General features: G+C 47.9%; 1 protein-coding gene across 7 annotated transcripts in view; it reads right to left on the reverse strand.

Annotated features, from left to right (window-relative positions):
* The window catches only part of LOC128732250 (heterogeneous nuclear ribonucleoprotein L), a 168,054-nt gene that overhangs the window by 76,909 nt on the left and 70,786 nt on the right, over positions 1-20,359 (reverse strand). For all 7 annotated transcript variants that reach the window (XM_053825422.1, XM_053825428.1, XM_053825427.1 and 4 more), the window contains one exon: positions 12,728-12,844. In XM_053825422.1, the coding sequence (XP_053681397.1) occupies positions 12,728-12,844 (117 nt within the window). The remainder of the gene's footprint in view (positions 1-12,727; positions 12,845-20,359) is intronic.

Raw genomic sequence — 20,359 nt, forward strand, 5'->3', positions numbered from 1 at the left:
CGAGGAACCATTTCCAGGCCACACTCTATCTTTCCGCTTGCTTGATCGACATATTTGTCCAGTCATAATCGAATACAAAGTGGGCTCAGAGGGGACCGTCAAGAACGAATTGAGCCAATTAAATTCAGAATCGCACCTGCACTCGAGCGGGCAGTGGATGATGCACCATCGACCAGCCGAGGGACGTTGACGCGCACAGAGGCTAACAGAATTTCCAATCGAAACTCTTTTCCGTCCGGTCGATGGGCTACGAGAGCATACGACGCTTCGCCAGACATACGGTTGACGGGAGCGGGAACGAATTAGGCAAACGAGCGTACACACCAATCGATCAAGTGGCACTGACCGAGCCGCCAATGTCCTGTGCGAAATGCCGGTGGTAAAGCGAAGCAGAGAAAGGAGTGCATTATCCGATTGGAATGCACACCGTCATCCAGTGCTCTCTCGGGTGGGGGATTCCTAAGTGACAGCATTAGACGGCAGGTAGACGAGGCTGCAAACGAATGTGTTCCACCCGGATAAGTGCATCATCATTAGATGCGAGTGCAATGGAAAAGCGGAAAATGGTGCTGGGTGTTTGCAAATATTTTTTTTTTCATTGCTACACGCTTGAACGAGAATGACGAAGCTCGACGAGCATGCAGCATCATGCATTGGAGCATGAATTGTGAATGGAACCATAAAAGTGTGAACAAGAACATATCGTAACCGATTCGAGAATGTATATTGCGTATCTTTTGATCCTTTGAACCGGGTCAATTATTCCACATCGTAATAATTTTTTCTTCAACAAATAGAGGCTTTATTTATCTTCGATGGAAATAAGAAAAATGCAATGTATTTAATATCCATTCAACCATAACCTCACATTCTACTTTTTTTCAAGCTTAATTGCTTTCATCATCAATATCGTTATTTTTAATATTTGATTTTTTTCTTCGCTGGTTTCAACACTCGAATGAAACTCATTTAGAGCAGTAGATTTAAATTGCGAATTTTCCAAGCAACTTTCCAGCCACCAACCAAGCACCAAAACCAGACACGGTCCAGCAGGAGGCCATCCCGAAAGCAATAAACGTTCCAGTAGTAAAGCAACAAATTACATCCATTGCGACAGTCGGTGGTGAGCCAAACCAGCACCGAAAAAGGTGCGGCAAATTCCACTCCGGCGAATCAAGGACGCTATTGTTGAAGTGAAACATTCCACAAATGCTGCCTTATTCAAGGAGGGACTCCGAACCCCGGTATGGAAGGTAAAAAGTAAGCAGCTAGGGCTGGATAGTAAATCAAGAATTCAGCGCGTTCTGGATTGCAATCCACCACCGTTGAAGATACGAAATCAGACGGCCACACGAAAACAGACGGCGTATCTAGCGCCGCACACACGCATGTCCTGAGGTAGTGCTGCGAGGCGCCGTCCGTCCTCCGTTTGACCCCGTAAATCTTCCCAAGATGTACAATAATTTCTTCATTTTGAAAACTAATCCCATGGTGGTAATAATTTTCGTTACTGCAAAACACCACAGCAAGGATGGCCGATTCTCGAGGACAACGAGGTTTGGTGCTAGCGTACGTTGGCCCACCGAAGTGAACGAATCGGTATCGGCAGGCGCATTCCTGCTCCTCACAGCAGCCGGATTGCTTATCTTGAGGAAAATTTATTGCACCATCCTATGCCACGCTGTCATTCCAGGATGAAATACCTTCGTGCTCGTAATGTGTATCCTTCTGCCCACGCAAGCACGGTCCGGCAGAGCGAGAGAGAGAGAGAGAGAGAGAGAGAGAGAGAGAGAGAGAGAGTCCTTGCTGCGGACGGAGAATCCTGTCACCGAACGGACACTAACCCGACCGGCCAGACAAGCGCTCCGGAAAATGAAGAAAAATTGCTCAACCTACTCGCGGTGGTTGCGCTGCGAATGCAAAAGGAGCGCGAGAAAACGCTCCATTATAATCTATGATCATTAACCTGAACGAGGCTCGGACACTCGGAGCGAGCTGATGGTCGTGAAATCAAACAGGTTCCCTTGCGTTTCCGCTGCTTTTCTTCCAATTTACACCCAATTGCATCCCTCAGCACGGACGATCGCTGCCCAGCGCGTGTCGGTGAAAAATAATAAAAATATGCAAATTGCTGCCCAAGCGAAACTTCGTGACAGCCCGGGATTTGGTCGACCGGGACTCGTGTGGCCGGCTGGTTCAAGTTCATTATTCAGCACTGTCACAGTTCACGGCGACCGACCGAGAAGGTGTGCCAGAACGTTTAACTCAGCACCACTTCCGGGGCTTGGTGCACCCACCTGTAGAATTGGTGGCAAAATTCTTCCAGAAGGAGGAGCGCCATGCTCGCGAAACTGCGGGCGGAACTGTTCCTACGCGGAACGACAGATGCAGCGGAGTACGATCAGATATGTCTTTTGCTGTGGTGCATCCGCAGGGTGCAATTGTTGCAGCTTCCAGTGTACGCACTTTGGGTACAAAACCTTCTTAAACGGTCAAATTTAGGGACGAATATTCATCGGAAATCCTCAATCATTTAGTATTTTGAAAGTTACCGAAACATGGAAAAGATATTTTTGGTATAATCCCACGCTTTTTATCGGCCACTCGCATCTTACATTTTATGTCCCCCTAAGAAAATATCCCACTGTGCCATCACACGACATCTCCCAAGGTAGTGATGAAGAAGACAACGCCGAGATGCACTCCCAACCGTGAACGACTGCACTCGCCGTGCACGTAAACGGTGCCCCCCCGGTGGTAGCTGCCACTTTGCTCCACCGAGCGGGAGAGAAAGTAAATTTATTCATTAAAACACTCCCATTTCGCAAAAACCGTCCACACAGCGTTTGTCGCCAGCGTCGCGGGATGTTGGTTCGGTTAGCGGAAAATAGCGCCACAGCACTTGTGCAAACCGGCCCTCGGTGCATGGAGAATGCGATGCATCCCGCCCGCGCTTGAATTGATAAGTCTCTTTCTGTCCTCGGTCCTGTGCCGGGAATGGTCCACAATCGCTCGAACTCTGCGCAAACACCCGCCATCTCCAGCGCAAACGTACAATGATTAATTATTATTTATGCGCTAGTGTGAGCTTTTTTTCTCTCTCTCTCTCTCTCTCTTTCGCCTCTCTAAAGGCTCGAGATACTCGGCTGCAGTTGCATCGTAATTCCAGGCGACATTGGCAGCTGCACCTAGAACCTAGAAGAGCTACGTATGCCTTGTAGAGCTGGAGATTGCCATTCCACCGGATCGGAGGTCGCTAAATGTGACACATTGCAAACGGATCGGCCCCGTAACTGGTGGGTTTTGTATCACAGGCGCACCAACTAACCTCCCGGCTTCATTAGTATTCGACTTCGATTAAGATTAATGCACGTGAGGTGGTGCCGCAATACAGAGGCGCCTCTGGAAGGCCTCGAAATATGTCGGAATGCATCCCCCGTACGACAAACGCAGCGCTCTGTGAGAACCCCGGGGGCTAGATATGGACCACGTTGTTTGGTCCCGCATATCTCTACCGACGGCGCTACATTATCATGCAGGTGAACCAGCTGAATACAAATGCACCCGAGCGAAGCCATTTTACACCGGCGAGCGATGCACGCTCCTCTTCAGAAGAAAATATCTATATAAATTCATCCGTTCGTGAAGATATCATTAAAACAGAGTAACTGTCGTTCTGGTACAGCGTTCCAGCATTACCACGCTCATGGTAAATCATTTTTGGAGAGCTTTGCATACGGATTGAGAGCACGGTTTAGTTTTTATTTGCTAGCAACGAGCAATTTCCTAGAAATGCACCATGGCGGCGGTAAATCGGCAATAAATTAAATGCACCGTAAAATAACTCACAACTGTTGCCGTGGTGCTGAGCAGTGATGAATACAGGGGACCGCCGCTTTTGCCATTACGAGTTAATTTAAATTTATGTTACTTCTAATACGCCGTAATTAGCCACAAAGTGCTACAGTTGGCAGAATTCCACCGCTAGAATAAGTACTTTGAATAAGTGGTCGAAATAAAAGATGCTTTTTATTTTGCCGCTGTTTTAAAATTGATGCCATGAGCGGGATATTTACAAGGATAAAAATAAAAAGTTTTTCTGTTTATTGTTTAAAAATTAATCTAAACGATATAAACAAAAAAACATGATTTGGAAAACTGTATTGTAAAACAAAGGAAGATTCTTATCCTATCGTGAATCCTCAATCCAAATTTCACCTATTTCTATTGCAAGGGAAAATTCGTTAATAACCATCGAAGCGCATATAATAACGTCGTTCACTCCACTCCCTTTAGGCATCACGAGCCACAAAAAGCACGACATAAATTAATGCAAGGAAAATATGGAAAATCGGCCATCGATTATGGAAATCAGAATCGGCCCCAGTAACGAAGCAAAAGAGGGAAAACAATTTAATAACACCACGAAGCCTGATGATTACGCCAGCTTTCTCTAGAAAGTAACACAAAAACCGTTCGACCGTTCGACGTCCCGTGCCAATAAAACGATCGTCTAACGATGAACCTCGATGGCTAATTGAATAATTACCAATAATCAAAGTGCACCAAACCGGCTGGGCGGGCGCATTTTCCCGACAGAATGGAAGCCCCCGCCGATCGAGATGGTAATTTAAAATGCAAACTAGAAGCCTTCCGGCCCATCCATCATGCACATTGGTGTGCGCGGCACTAAATAAGCGAAATCAAGTTGGCTATTTGATGGGACGTGGGCTCGAATAAACGGCAATCTAGTCGAGATTGTCAATTTGTAGCGACAAATAAAATGGCAGCTGGGTGCGGCCATCGTACCGCATATCCGGGGCAATAGCAAAACCCGGTTCGGTTCCACCCAGAATCGCCATGGTTGCAACTGAACCGACCATAAAGTGGACAGTGCAGCTGACATCCAAACCCATCGCCCCCGGAGCGGCATATTTTGATTACAGCTGGTGTCCACGGGAAAATAAAACCATGACGATATCCAATCATCGTTAAAACTGGCAGTAATCCGAAACAAAGCCACCGCACGCCATGGTGATGGACCGCGCACGGACACACGGGTGTTAGGCTAGGAGATTTCCAGCGAAACGAACGCCGAGCGACAACATATTGCGCGATCCAGAATTCGCTTGAAGGAATTTTTCAATTGATTTAATTTCGATATTTTTCCACCAGACGAAACAGAAGGCACAATTGGCTAGACGTGTAAAGCAAACGGATTTATAGCCATCGTTACAAAGGGTGTACCGAAGGCGAAGTGAAGCGCCAACAGACGAACTTTTGCAGCATCTCTTCTCGGTGGCTTCGGTATCTTCGTCCGTCAGGTCAAGAGATTAACTTCCGGTGACCGTGTATCTACGCTACCCGAACCACAACGGCTAGACGCGACGAACACCCGGGAGCGGATTATGGGCAAAGTTTTTCCTACCAACTCGAAACGAATGAGGGGCTATATTTTTTTCTTTGCTTTCCCATCCTGAAGAATGTCGAAACCGACCACAGGCAAGAAGAAACTAGAGTGGCTCCAATCATGGTCGATTCACCATGGAACGTGAGTCATCAGCAGATCGCCTCTTCTACCTACCCATGCACAAGGATGGGGCGATTTCTTCCCGCGCCAGGTCAGCACCGTGACACGCGGCGCATCGGAGCGGAAAAACTCCAAGAAGGACATGCTCTCGCATCCCTCGGGAGAACGCCTCGAGGACGCAGATTGAATGTGACTGAAAATCGGCGCTCGAGCGTGAAATGACGGCAAAGCTACAATGTTCCAAACGGCGTGGTATGTGAAGCTTTACGGGGTGATGTAACTGACCACAAGCTGGTCGCCTCATCGCTGACGCACAAGCGGATAACAATGGCGGGACGAAAAAGGACGAACGCCGCGCGGCGTACTTGAAGCCATTTTGAAATGGGACTATTCAAGCGCACTTTTACTTTAATGGAACGGAATGGATTTCTATGCCGCTGGAGGGGCGCGATTACGTGTGGAAAGACCGGCTTTCCGGTGGATGTAAATCCCCTCATTAATGGAACGAAAGTGCGACGGTCACTGGTAGCACGCACACTTGCGCAAAAGGCTTCTTGGGAAAATTACAATTATCAGCCCTACAATTATCCCATTATCTTCATCTCGTCGGCATTAAATTACGCACAAAGTGCTCCCATTTCCAAACTAGTTACAGCGAGTAGGAGTTTCAGGGCGTACACAAACCAGAGTGTTACGGGCTTAGGCATCGTACCACTTTCTCTATTTGCCGGAAGTTCCCATCATCCTCGGAATCGATGTCACAATCGCTCGGAGTTCCATCGATCTCGGCCCAGATAACCCGGAGGAGTACGTTTTACCGCATTTCATTTGCAGCACACGGCTGCAACTTCTCGCTCGGGAAAACGTTTATGTCGACCCGACCTCGAAACCACTACACCACTTCATTTTGCATCGACATTTGAGATTATCAACTACCTCTCGTATGGTCGTAGTCACCCCACGCTGGAGGTTGAGGTTTAGTGTTACGAACGGCATATAAACGAGCGCTACAAGCGTGCCAAACTAACGGAACGAAGTCAAGTATTGAGCAATCAAAGGGTAGTAAAAGTTCACCAGCGGGACCAATGCGCTATCAAAGCTCTCATCTAAGATTCAACCGATACACGAGCGCACGTTTGTTAAGTCGTACAGCTTTTAAGCATCTGGAATATGCTCCAAAATTCCTCCGGGTAAAAGGCGGCCTCCGGATTAACATCCTCGTACGATTCGCACTAATATTCTCCAATACCTTCGGCACGGCGCCATTAGACATAATCGACGAGCGTTGCTCTTGAAAATCCCAAAAAAAAAGCTCTCCACGGCGCTTAAACAAGTAGCAGCGCTTTATCGCATCAAAAGCTAAGGCTGCCCAGGATGGCTTTAGGCTCACGGCAATCAGTGGGTGTGTAAAAATGCTTTTCGCTGTGATAAACAACAAATTTATTACCTTTGATCTTGATGCTGGGGCTGATGCTGCTGCCGGTTTTGCGCCCATTTTCCGAGAGCGTTCTGTTTACGGACAAGCGTTTCCGTTACAAATAAGCCACCGTACCAGCACGTCGCTCGCTTCACACGGCTTCACGCACCGGGGCGGCTTTTCATCTTGACATTTATCCCTTTTTCCCACCCCACGGCGCGACGTAAAGTCAAACCCTGCCAGACGCGAAAATGCACGCTCACGGGCTCCTTCCGCTTATCACCGTCGGCGTGGGACGGAACGCATTCGCGTCCCGGGGGTTGAATCGGGACGTCCTCGAAGGATTTTATTTTTATGATAAACCATCCACGTCACCAGCATCGTGTGCCGCCCAGCCCATCGGGTGTGCTGGGGGGGCAATAATTTCGCGATCCTTCTTTTTTTCCGCGACGCGCCGTTCGCTGCGCGTGTGAAAATCGTGCAAAGGTTCACCGCGCGCGACTGAACACGGCCGCGCGCTCACTTTGGGGAGAAGGCATCATAAAATGCCATAGAAAACCTTCCTCCCTTACGGGAAACGAGCGACACAGAGATATATTTATAAAAAAAAGGCTAAAGAAACAAAGCTTATACCGGGAGGCTCGTAAAAAAATATTGTTCGTTCCTGCGGCTAGGGCACGAAAATTTCGACAGCTGGGAAGGTTGTGGGGTTAATATTTTATCACAACACAAAACAGCCCACACTGTCTCTACCGACAGGCGCGCGTTCGGTCGTATGGTAGCCCATCTCGGTTGAAGCTTCTGACGTTGACAAAAAAAAAACAGAAAAGCGAGCAGTATATACAAAAATGTGCCACAGGATATCATCACCGCTCGTACGAGGTGTGCGCGCTTTTCATCTTCCAGTTCGTTACCTTTCCCGAACGCGCTCCATGGCATCGCATGGCACAGGACATACCGAACAGGTCCCTAGCGGGCAACACACGCTGATGGATTTTTGAGCACAACCCCGCACCATGATCCAGCTATCCGAAAGGAGCTTCCTTTCGTGGTGTGAGTGGGTTTGCAACATTCGCAAATAAAATTTACCTTCCGTACGCAAGGGCAATTGTGTTAGCACACCGAGGGAGAGAGAGAAAAAAAAACACCCAACGAACCGTCGAGCAGCAGTTCCCTCGATCACGAGGGCACGTTTTCCAAGTAATTAAGAGACGTGCATGAGAAGAGACGCGCAGTGAAATGCGGCTTCCGTTACAACAGCGAGCCCACCGGGATTGGGATGAATCGGGAACTGTGGGTGAATCAATTTCCCCCGGCCTTTGTTGCAACTTTCGACGCGACGTGGATTAGCAAAATCGCGGACTGCAGGTGATCTCGCGCGAAACCCTCACCGGATGCGGCAGTGATACGTGTCTGCACAGGCACAGGCTCGCTGTGCTGTGAGGTGGAAGGTTTTCCGGCCATACAGCGATAGCATACGTAATGACAGCTTCCGGGAAATACGTCCGTTATGCGATATGGTTTCGTGTGCTGGTCGTAGGGGTATTATCTGATGCTGTGTGCACATATCCACACGATAAGGCTGTCATCGATGGGTGGTGGGAGAGAAAAAAAAGGCCGACGAAAGGAATGTAGGACAATTTTCAACCGATTTCAGGATTCCTATGAAAAAAGTTGGCATGCCGTTTTACGATTTAAACGAAATTTTCAATTAATACAAAACCTTTCCCAACCAAAACCCACAGGGTCTCTAACAGGAAGAGTTTGAAAAACTTAAAACAGAATCTCATCATTAAAATATCATGAAAAGCTAGAAGAAGAAAATGATCCTATATCTGTCAAACGAACGGGGATTGCTTTAAATTTCGACATCCGTTGAAGCCGGCATCGATATATCATACTAACTTGCCGACTTGGCGACCTAACCGCTCTAGACATCAGACTTATGTTGAAAAGAAAATCAATAAATATTCCAACCCGTGCCTCACACCCATGCGCAATCAAACGGCATTAAGACCTGCCGGTTGAGCTCAAGAATGTCACACGTGCTCCGGGTGCCAATACATCACCCGTAATGCGATTAAATTCGCCCATAAATACGGCTCCGCATATTGTTATCGCTCAAATCTCACGGCGGAGACAATCCACGTCAACACTGCTTCGTCTCCTGGTCGCTTCTCAAATCCAAAGATCGATGCGGCGGATTAATAAGCCTCAAGTGTAGACACACCGCAACACGGCTTGTAACACAAAAATGCTCCCGATATGCCCGAGGGCCTGTGAACGCCTAAAGGGCGACGAGATTACGGGATTAAACCAACCCAAGCGAAAGCAATCCTTGCCCCCCTTGATGTGTCGGTGGATTACACTGGCTACGATTAATTATTTACATCGTATCGCTAAATCGATCTCGAAAATAGGAGCCCCTCCTTTGAGGCTACAATGTGATCGAATCGCGTGGACTATCGTGACCACCTGATAACTGCAATCGGATATACGTACTCGAAACTCGTCTCTGATGCGTTTGTCGTTTATTTCTCATTCAAGCTATCGGCAACATCCGGTCGAATTTCCCACGGTAAAGAGCACATGTCACAACTCACGTCGAGCTTCCGATGACGCTCTACCGGTTCCCTCTTTCGACGACCTCACCTTCATCAAACCACTACGGCCAGATAAACTTTGTTGGCGATCGAACGCGAAAAAAAAAAGAACAGCAAGAAAGCCTCATCGCAGCTCGATTGGAAAGGAGTTCATTTTCATCCCCCATGGAACGGGAACCACCTGATTGTAGGGCACGACCACGAGCATATAGCATCCGGGAGGGCATCCGATACATCAGAACGGGTATCCGATCATAGCACAGAAAGGGACCCCCCATCCGAGTTAGAGGACAGAACGTCGTGCATTGTGAACGAGAGAAGATTGATGTACCGTACACGCCCCGGTGGCAACAATCGTACCTCATTCTCCGGTGAGCTGAAAACACGTGGCCATCACCAACTCGGCGAGATAACTAATGATAACACCGCCCGCAGTCTAGCGACGACCATCATCATCATCATCATCATCGAGATGCGCGACATTGTAGCACGTAAAAGGGACACGGTGAGTGCACAAAACATCCGACAATCGATCCCACCCGCCATCCGAACCGGCCGCAAAGATCGCAGATGCATCGAGGCGAATGGCGTAGTAATGGGCGGTCGTGATTCGGTTCGATATGCACCATTTTGTAGCGCGCTCGTGTAATGGAGCTGGTGCGTTTTGCTGCTCCCGGTTTCTGCCAAAAATCGTGCCCCTCTAGCGCACACACATCTCCGTCGATCCATTTGTCATCTCGTATCTGTAAGGGCACAAGGCGGGCATCAATTATCGTACGTCCGCACAAAATGGATTCCCTTTCTCGCCGGCCGGTTCTTCTTCGCGAGGAGAACCGTTTTCGCCGCGCATTTGGCGGAAAATCCTAACCGTTTTCTCGTGGGCCGCAAGACACGGGGAGCAAAATTTAAATCGACATCACATACCACCTAGGATAATTTGATCGCAACTCGCTTTAGGGCGCACGGGAGACGTAACGATGTGCTCCAAGGCGTCTCCACCGCCGCCGGAACATGCCGCAATTAATTACACCGAAGCTGCGGCCACCAACGGTCAGAGGACGCCGCCAAACCGCACTAGGTCTAGGTGCGCGCTCATCAATCTCGAAGAATACTTCGCAGGCGTGCATCATCATCATCATCATCATCATGCTCGCCATCGGGCAGTGTTCGAGCGCGGTTCGAACGGACATACGTTTCATTTCTTTGGCAACGGTGCGCGCCAGCAGCGTCCAACGCCGGGCATGTGACGGTAGAATATTAATGAGCGATCTGCGGGGCAAAGTGGCGCGAGCGAACAGAACCATCAGATGGCTGGGTGGAGAGGTGCACAAATGACATTTTAGTCCGTCGCAAAAATCCCTTAGGCGACCCGAACGATGATTCATGCCATCGGGGGGGGGCTCTGCTCACTGCCTGGCGGCTGACTAAGTGACCACAGGTGGCCACAATCGTCGTTTGAGCGGAATGTTTGAAGCACGTGGTGTTGTCGATTGCCGATGGCGGTGTGTTGTTTTTTGAAGACATGCCGCGTCTCGAAGCTGTCGTGTATTGTGCGGTATTGAGTGTGGGAGCGAGAAGGACATCATGTTTCGACACCTGTTAAAAGGTCTCCGACGTCCAAAAGATGCCATCAACCCTTTCATTCTTCATATTAGGTGAAAAACCCTTCTTCAGAACTTGACAATACGACAATAAAGCTTTGAAGGTCAGTGAAGGTCATTGAAAATCAATTTATACTACAAAACATTGAATTCAAACAATGTAGATGTCTATCTTTGCAAACATCTTCACTTTTTTGTTGAGATGTCATTCCAACAGGCATCTCAATAGAACGAATATATTTTTAAAATGGACACCCATACCAGCGATAAAACAAGATGTATCCATCAAAATGGATTTGTTTCAGCATTCAGGATAAGTAGACCATGTAAACTCCTCCCGTAGCAACAAGGGACACATTCATCACACAAAACATATCCGCCAAGCACCGGTTCCCTACCATCCTGTCGAAACTAATTATCCTCAACCTATCCGCAGCAGCATTATAGGTCACCCCGCGGGGCCAAGATTAATGAGTTCGTTGAGCGATATCTCCCAGAATCCACCGGTGAGACGTCCCTTATAACACCGATAGAGGTGTGCATCGCAAGCGGTGCAATTATTGCGACCTCGCGCCATCCGGATCCTCACCGCACGCGTCCCTTTTCACTCGGATTTTCCTCCACGCAAGCGAAGCGATCAGCACGTGCACGCTTCCGCTGGCAAAATGACGACAGAAGGAGCAAAAGATGGCGATGAAAAAATGTAGACCATTTGAAAACCGATGCCGCTGCTCAAGTGGGACCAATTAAAATGGGTCACCGGGGTGGACCGGTTGGTGTAGGACGTGGTGAAAAAACGAGGTTTCCCTTTTTGCGGCAACCGTTTATCGGTGAATTTAATGGAATGTATTATTAATACCCCCAGGGGGAACCAAGAGACTACCTATCGCTGCTTCCGGCAGTGGGAACCGGTTGATCCTTTCTCGGAACCCATTACGGGTGAACCCGCAACCGTACCGGGCTATTATTTTCCCTTTTTCAAACCTCTCCCCACAGTGAAGCTCAACCCCACTGCGTGTTGGGAAATTTCGATAGCGAAAAAATAGCAATTCACAATATGCAGCACATGAAAAGTATGCCTTTACGACTTGGCCAGGTCCTGTCAAAGGCGTTCTCTCGCACCACACAACGTGCGTCGTCATTCGCTTTTCGGAAACAATTTGTGAGCCCAACCGGCCCCGGTCCTGGACCGATTAAACCGCAGCAAATGGGGCCAAAACATTCCAATGCCCGAATTATCCAAGTCCTCCCGTTTCGAATTTTCCCCCCGACAAAGGAGCCGTTTTTTTCATCAACAAATGTTTCCGAAGGTTGCGGTTTCGGGCGCCTCTCGGTGAATGATAAGCTTCGGTAAAAGAGGGAAAAACTTGTGGGAGGAAAAGTCCCTGCCAGAAAAGCGCCCCGAGAGCCCGGGTAAAAAAGGGTCTTGCAAGGGAATTGTGATGAACCGCAGCTGGCGGGCTTTTTTGCCGTAACCTTAGCCTTTCGTAGACCGTACGGGGGACAGAAATTGATTTAATATCGAAGCGGCTGATAAACACACGGTGGACTCCAAAGCAATAGCTAGACTACTCACCACTGTGATCGGATAGATCGGGTTCAGGATCGTGAACAGCAGGATATGGTTGGGGCGCGTCGCAACATCACGCTTCCGGCGCGGTTCGTCTGTGACGTTGATGTTGTTGTTATTGTTCTGTAATGGAAAAAGGACGACAGAAAAACACGTTCAAATAGGTACGTAAATGCGAATGCAGAAGAAATTGCGCAACGATTAGCAGGCAATGGAGAAATAAAAAAAATGTTTACACCTATTAAATAAATGGGCATAATTAATCAAACCACACCACTCATCAGGCAGATGGAAGCGTACGATCCTCACGTAATGTTTTGATCATCGACGTATTTTGAGGCGCACGTCAACGAGATGCTTAAATTGCTGCGATCTGATTTTTATAACCCCACACGCAAAAGCTGGCATGTGATTTTCCACACTTATACGCGAGCCCAACATAGCGGAGGAGAGCAAAAACTGCGCGATAGGCCGCGGTCACGAGCAACAACCGAGAGCAGGGCAAGCGCGAACGTGCGGTTTCGAATCGTTTATTTATACGCGCCCAAGCCGAACACCACGCAGTGTTTAGTACGAATTTAACTATCGCCGAAATGTGTAATTTATTTTTAAAACAACATCCCCCTCCCTTGCTTGCCGGCCTGACGATGACGATGACGATGACGGTGCCCGCGCTCCTGGGTAGAGAAATCAATACCATCCGAAAAAGGGAACGTGCCCTCACCAGCTCGATAGCACACGGTTTGGATTTAGGCCAGAATGGGCGGCCTTTTTGATAAACGAATGGCGCCACGTACGGAAACGAGAGAAGAAGAAAAAAAACGGTACAAAACCCATGCTCAACCACGTCACAACGATCGACAACGTCCTGACGAAATGGATGGCAAAGAGAATGCGCGCGCGTGCGGTTCGCACATGCCCAGCTGTTTTCCACCACCGGGCTGAGAGTTCCCCGTTGGAGTCTAAAATTACGCCATCGACGTGCGGGAATACGTTAAGTAACGCGTCCGCGCGCGCACACACACATACGCATAACGCGAAGATGAAGAGCGTAGCGCAACAACCGTCTGACTAATTTATGAGGCAAGGATTTTTAAGAGACGAGATTTTCATGCGCTCGAACACTAAACCGGGCCGAGGAATGCTTCGGTTTCGGTCATCTCGAATGCACGGCTGGCTCGATGGAAGATTGAAAGAAACACAAAAGCACTCAGCGATGGAAAATTCTTTTATTCCAGATTAGCTACGGGAGGTGTTTCGTGGAAAAGCGTCTGGGCTCGAGCAGTCACAAAAATGTGTCTTTATGGACGAAGATAAATTCTCGTTCCGTTTTGTTGCTGAAGCGGCTGTGGCTTAAGGGATTTCTGCCAGCCAGCGATCCGCTGGGCCAAATATAGCTGGGCCGAGATTGATGAGTTCACTTTTAGGTAAATGATTTTACTGCACACAAACAGCATTTGCAAACACAATTGAAGCCAAAGCATCAGGGTTGATTTGGATAATCCAAAACAGGAATTAGAAAATTTAATTTCTCACAAATATCTTGATAAGAGCACTTCCATTCACGTTTGGATAGTAAACAACAGACTTCTATTATTCGCGCAAGAGCGAGATATTTTGTTCTGAAAACTTTCATTACACAGACGCTGGAGAAAAAAAGGGGTGAATAATGAATGAACCTAACTTGACTGCAAACCGTGAACTTGTAGACCGGGCTTCTGGTCCAAATTGTCGGCAGGAAAGTGAATAGCTGAGTTGGCGATTTCGCCGAATAACGCCTCAGCCCCAGTGCATGCAAATAAGCATGCCACGGAGATCAGAACTAAGTGCGACTCCGCTAGATTCAACCGCGACGAACCCGGGACGGAAAACATGCTGGATGGAGAGAGCGCGCGAAAGAGAGTAAGCTTTAATTATATTCTATTATTTACAGCGAAAACAACACGCACCGATTTTCGGCCCAAGGCAGCAACTGGAAGCTGAAGGAAATTAATTTCCCATTCTCCTGCCAACCCAGCGAGAGAACCGTGCGCACGCGAGCTAATGAATTATTTAAAATAATCGCACGCAAAGCACGCAGGACGAAGGTTGGAGTTGGCTTGCAAAAATTAACCTCCTCCACCACCGAGCGACTCTAGCAGGCTCCTTTGGTTTCACCGAATCTTCCGGATGAACTTCCAACGATCAATTACGAGATGAAAAACAAACAGCACCGCACCGGTATAGGTCTCAAAATTGGGGCATTTTTTTTTTGTGTGAAAGTGCTTCCAATTTGCAATGGATGAGCCATTTTCGTGGGGTTTTGAAGTGGATTAATTTTAAATCACGTAACCAGCGGTGGTGCATTGTCTTTTTGAACTTTTTCGTCCTTTCGACGGGTGAACGATAAAATTACCAGCACAAGGACGACTGCTTGGAAATCCTGGTGGTTTTTCTCGAATAAAACAACAAGAAACATCAAACGCATGCCTTGATGAGTGGTCGCAATCTCCTCCAAACCATTTGATACTTAAATAAGGACAAGCATTTACCACTGACGACCACTCGAAGAGCAGGACATCAGTGCTCCATAAAATCAGCTCAATCGAGAAGAACACCATTTTCGATTACATCCATGTCCCGGGTGAGGGTGATTTGGTGAACAAAAAAAAAAAAGAAACAGCTTCTATTGCGTCGATGGGGAACGCAAAACCGTCATTATCAATCCAAGTTCGCAGAACCAACGAGCGGTGGCGAAAAACTAGGTCACACTCTCGTGGGATGGTTCGAACACTGGAAGGGAGTGCCGATGGAAAACACATTTCCCGTTCATTCATCAACTGCCCTTGCGCACCCGATGGGATGCTACCGATATCGGGTGTGGATGTGGAAGGAACTTGCACCCTCCAAAGTGATGTCACGCTGTCGAAGAAGAAACGTGAGTGGTGAAACAGGGCACACCGAATCGAACCAGCAAAAAAAAGACAAACGAAACAGGAACATCGCACGTTCCGGGCATCGACCGCAAAAATTCGGTTTTATTCGGAACCGTCAGCGAATTTGGCGCACATTTTCTCACACCCCACAAAACGTGGATAATGATAGAGTGGTGGCAGCCTGGGTGAAGGTGCTGGGCGAGCTGAAGAACGTTCAAATAGCGATTATAGATGACGATTAACCAAACCACCGAAACCGAACCAAACCGAACCGTTGCCTACGCTGCGATATCGGTGATGCTGGGAAGAAAAATCCTCTCGCCCCTCATGGAGGCCCTGCGGTTGGAAAAACTCCCTCACTAGGCCCCCCCGGTATTAGAACAGCCTGAAGTGCGTCAGCAGATTTTAGACGGTTACCCCGGTGCTTCCGTGCACCGACTGTGGCTGGCAAACCTAACCCCGGGGGTGATGTTCTGTTTGCGGTCAGCAAAAAATCATCGCCGATGAATCATGATAAACCAGAGCCCAGGGTTTCGATAACGGTGTTGCCGAAACCGGTCGATCAAATTTAGCCCTCGAAGAGAGCGATGTTTCAGAGGTCACAGAATGGGGGAGGAAACTGTTTGCCTTTACATTTCATCTAATGTCGAAGGTGCGCATAAAAACTGTTGAAAATTAAATGCTGACTAATGGAGTGTGGTTGTTGGTTATTTGGCAGCCGCATCAAAATGTAATAAATTAATAGATAGCAAAAAGCCGGAAATTCTTGGATGGAATGTGATGTACCACAATGTATACGACGATGGTTGATGGTTTTCGAATGATTTGACACATGTGAATGTTCCTTAATTGACATCGTACTATCACAACAAGAATTATTTGACTCTCGTGTCCTTTAATATATCCATATAAACGTCAGATTCATGTCAATTATAGTACTTTCAGTTATATTATTCTGGAAGATAATTTTTTTTAAGGAAAAAAAAGGAAAACCATCTCTTTGCATTTTCATATATAGAACAATAAGACAGAAAGTGACATTCAAAGTGTATCAATACCACCAGAAATGAAATGCAATCCTAAGTTGCGTTCAACAGGCATTAAGAAACTATCAAGGCATCTCAACTGCTTAAATTTCATTGCAGCAATTCACACGGTAACGGCCACGAAAAACGAGCTACCACTTACAAATAGTGCTCCTCAACGGTTTCATCACAAGCATCTCGTTCCGGTTGCGAAAGAAAACGACACCATCGGAATTGCCGGAGCGTTACAAAAAGCAACAAATCGGAATGCGCAAAGTAGCTGCCACTATAAAATTCTCACCCCATCCCTCGAACACCAGCGGGGCCAGGAACTACACTTAAAGAAGCTTTGAATACATTAACGCGCGTGGCAAGTTTCGTTGCGCGATCTCGCGCTGTGATTGTTTTCAAACAGCTTTTGTTTTCCACGCCGGCGGCGCCTCAAGAGTATTCTCACTGCCAGGATCATAGCACCCCGCGCGTGAGGATCGTGAAATCGAAACAGAAATTTCCCGCAGCAGGCAGCGCACAGAGCAAAACTCTAAGCCGGGTGCTTTTACCCAGGAATGGCGCGTGGAGATGGAAAACTGCTCAATTGAAAAAAAAAACAACCGAAAACCTGTGGCAAAGCGCGTCCAAATCCCACGTGAATAACACCCCGCGTGTACCGGCTGGTGGCATTTCGGGTGTGTCCCAATGGAAAAGGAAAAGTTTTACATTTATTCCAAACCCGAAACCGAGAACAAAACACGAAGTGTGGAGCGTACATAAAAAAACGCAAGTGACGATGAGCAAGTTCTGCGAGACCGTTCCGCAAGGAGCAACCCTTAAGAATTTACCAGTGATGAAAAAAATACAAATGCGAGAGAGAGAGAGAGAGAGAGAGAGAGAGAGAGAGAGAACAGAGGATGCGGGATTTAAAATCGTTACCTTACTGTTTTGTCAAAAATTTTCCGCATCTTTTAATTAGGTGTGAATGTGCAATTTCTATGCTGCAAAACAAGGCAAAGAACGCGAAAGAAAAAAGCAACCACAAACCCGAATGGAGTGGGAAACGGAAACTTTTCATTCGCCACCGGAAGCCACGGTTGGTCGCGTTGCGGAAAAGTTTCGAAAGATTCCTGCCCTACCGCGGTGCGTTCGGAAGAAGATTGGAGCCCACCGCAGTGCCGAGAATGCGTTGCTTTATTTTCCAAAGTTAGAAAAACAGAAGCGCACAAAAGTCGTCGAGCGTTGAAATGAGCGAGCGTATCGACATAATGGATTCGTGCAAAATTAATTCAACGCTCTTTCCACCCACCCCGGCGACATCGACGGCCACACAATGGGCATTCATCTCAAAAAAGAAATTTCGAGCTGTTTGTATCGAAGCGTGCGCGGCCGGGAAAATGTTTGCGTAAATAAATGACAACCGCTAAACCTCCCGGAAAAAAAAAACCAGAAAACAACCGAACCGGCCACCGGAAAGCGAACGAACCAGATGAATTTTATTTCCACCTTCGGGAAAACGCAAGGCAGCAAGCAAGAGAGAGAGAAAAAAATGACGAGAACAATATGCCAGTGATTGCGAGAAAAATTAGTGACATTACAAACAAATTCCCGGAAATCCCTCAACATGGCAGGGAGCTGAGTTTACAATTCAAAATTTGCGTTCGGTGGTGCCCTTCGTCGAATGCAAACGAGCAACAGCAAAAAAAAATCACTTCTACACCAAAACAAATTCCTCAAACCGTCGCCTCGGGGTAAAGGATCGCGTAAAGGACCTCTGAAATTATATTGATGTTTGCTAAACATCCCTTCCTGGAAGTGCACCCACCCATCTCCCATCGGTCCAACCCCTTTCGGTATCTCGTTTCCCAGAGGACGTTCGTCGACTCCGACGCAGTTAAAAGGACGCAATTAACCCGCTGCTAATTTGGGGAGCGCCACCGTAATCCTGATGATCCTAATTGGCGAGCGCACCACTTGTCCAGGAAACAAGGTTCACACAGATAAATGCCGGAACGGTACACCGCATATCCTGTGTACCCTCCCCCCCCCCCCCCCCCGGGAACAACCGGACTCCAGTGTCACGGCAAACACGCCACAGCAGCGTACAGGACCTTTTCCTTAGGACCTCGTGCCTGTTGCTATTGCACGCTCGCGGCGTCGTTCTAGCGGCTCCGGTGGGTCCCAACACAATCGGTGTAGCAAAGGAAAACTGCTTCAGCAAGTTTGAAGCTCCATTTGTTCCACAAACACACACACACACACACACACACCCCTCGAACACGACCGAAGGGGCAAAATAAGTCAAAAAAGGAACAGTAAAATACAACGGAAAACACCACCCGTGAAAAACCCCGGCTGTTCCGGAAGGTGGGAAAACTTTGCTCCTCGGTGCCGGCAAAACGGTGCTGCAGACGCGGCCTGACGGGTGTTGGTAGGGTCGAAATTGGAATAGATTTTAATTAATTTCTCACTTCAAGTTCACGGCACCTCCCACCGATGGTCCATCCAATCCTTCGCCCTCGGGCTGCTGCTTTGTTGTCCTTTTGCATCCCCATCCTGCTCGGGTAAGTCCTTTCCTTCTACCCTTCGGGATGCCGTTGATTGGCATATTTTTCATTACGTCAAAGCAACCGACAACCGTTGGGGCGGATGAGCCTGAGCGCGCGCGCGCACGCTCGCATCCTCGTCCTAATCCACTTGTGCCCGGATGCACAGCGCGGGTATAATAAATTACTTTCGGACCGGCACCTTCGTCCTGTCGTCGGAAGCGGTAAGTGCTCCCTTTCGTAACGTAAACAGGGTCTCTCCGGTGATCCGCTACGGTTTTGGAGGAACGCGTGAAACTTCAAACTCCATTCGAAGGAAAGGCTTTGAGTGGGAGCGATTGCTGCCCACGATTGCCAAATTACTTCCAAACCACGCCATACTTTCTGGGACGCCGAAAGAGAGAGCAAAAAGCGAATAGTGCTGACGGAGAGCACACAAAAAACAGAGCTTAAGCGAAAGAGCCCATGCAATAAAACACTGTTAAATCGAGTGACCTCCGTTGGTCACGGTGAATCCCGGAAGCGGATTAATTTTTTCTCTCCCCATCTCAAGACAACTAATCTTTTCGGAAGGATCATCAGAAGGGTTGTCACACCCCGTGCAAAAACGGTAGGATTTTATTTTATTTTTCATCATAAAACGAATAAAACCACTACTTGCAGGTGTCTGGTAGATACATCCTTAAAAGTAAATGGAAAAGAAAATCCCGCTACTCAAACTGAAAGAGTTGCGTTCGGTTGGATTTTTTTGCGTACTAACAGTAAACTCCGATTATGTCCCCATCGCTGAAGGGATTGGAAAAACCTGCCTAGTAATGTCGTGGCCTCGGGCACATTATTGTCTCCTTCCTACGGAACGAGGACCAGGGTTTTTCGGCGAGCACTCGAAATTGTCTCACAATTTATTCACCAACAATTCTACCCTCATTTACCCGTCCCGGCCGTAGAAGGATTAAGTAAACAGCGACAAAGTACAACCGACGGTAGGAAAACTAGTCCTTCCCTCCGGGGGAGAGGTGACAGCACGAGAGAAAGAAACAGGCCTTGACATTTGCTCGCCCATATTCGCCTGTTTTTCGCGCTACAGCACACCGTGCACCATTGGGTCTGATCTATTTTTCATTTTCCGGCAAATGTACGAACCGTTTCCCGTGGCGTCGG

The sequence above is a fragment of the Anopheles nili genome, chromosome 2 (assembly GCF_943737925.1).
Source record: "Anopheles nili chromosome 2, idAnoNiliSN_F5_01, whole genome shotgun sequence".
Taxonomy (NCBI): Eukaryota; Metazoa; Arthropoda; class Insecta; order Diptera; family Culicidae; genus Anopheles; species Anopheles nili.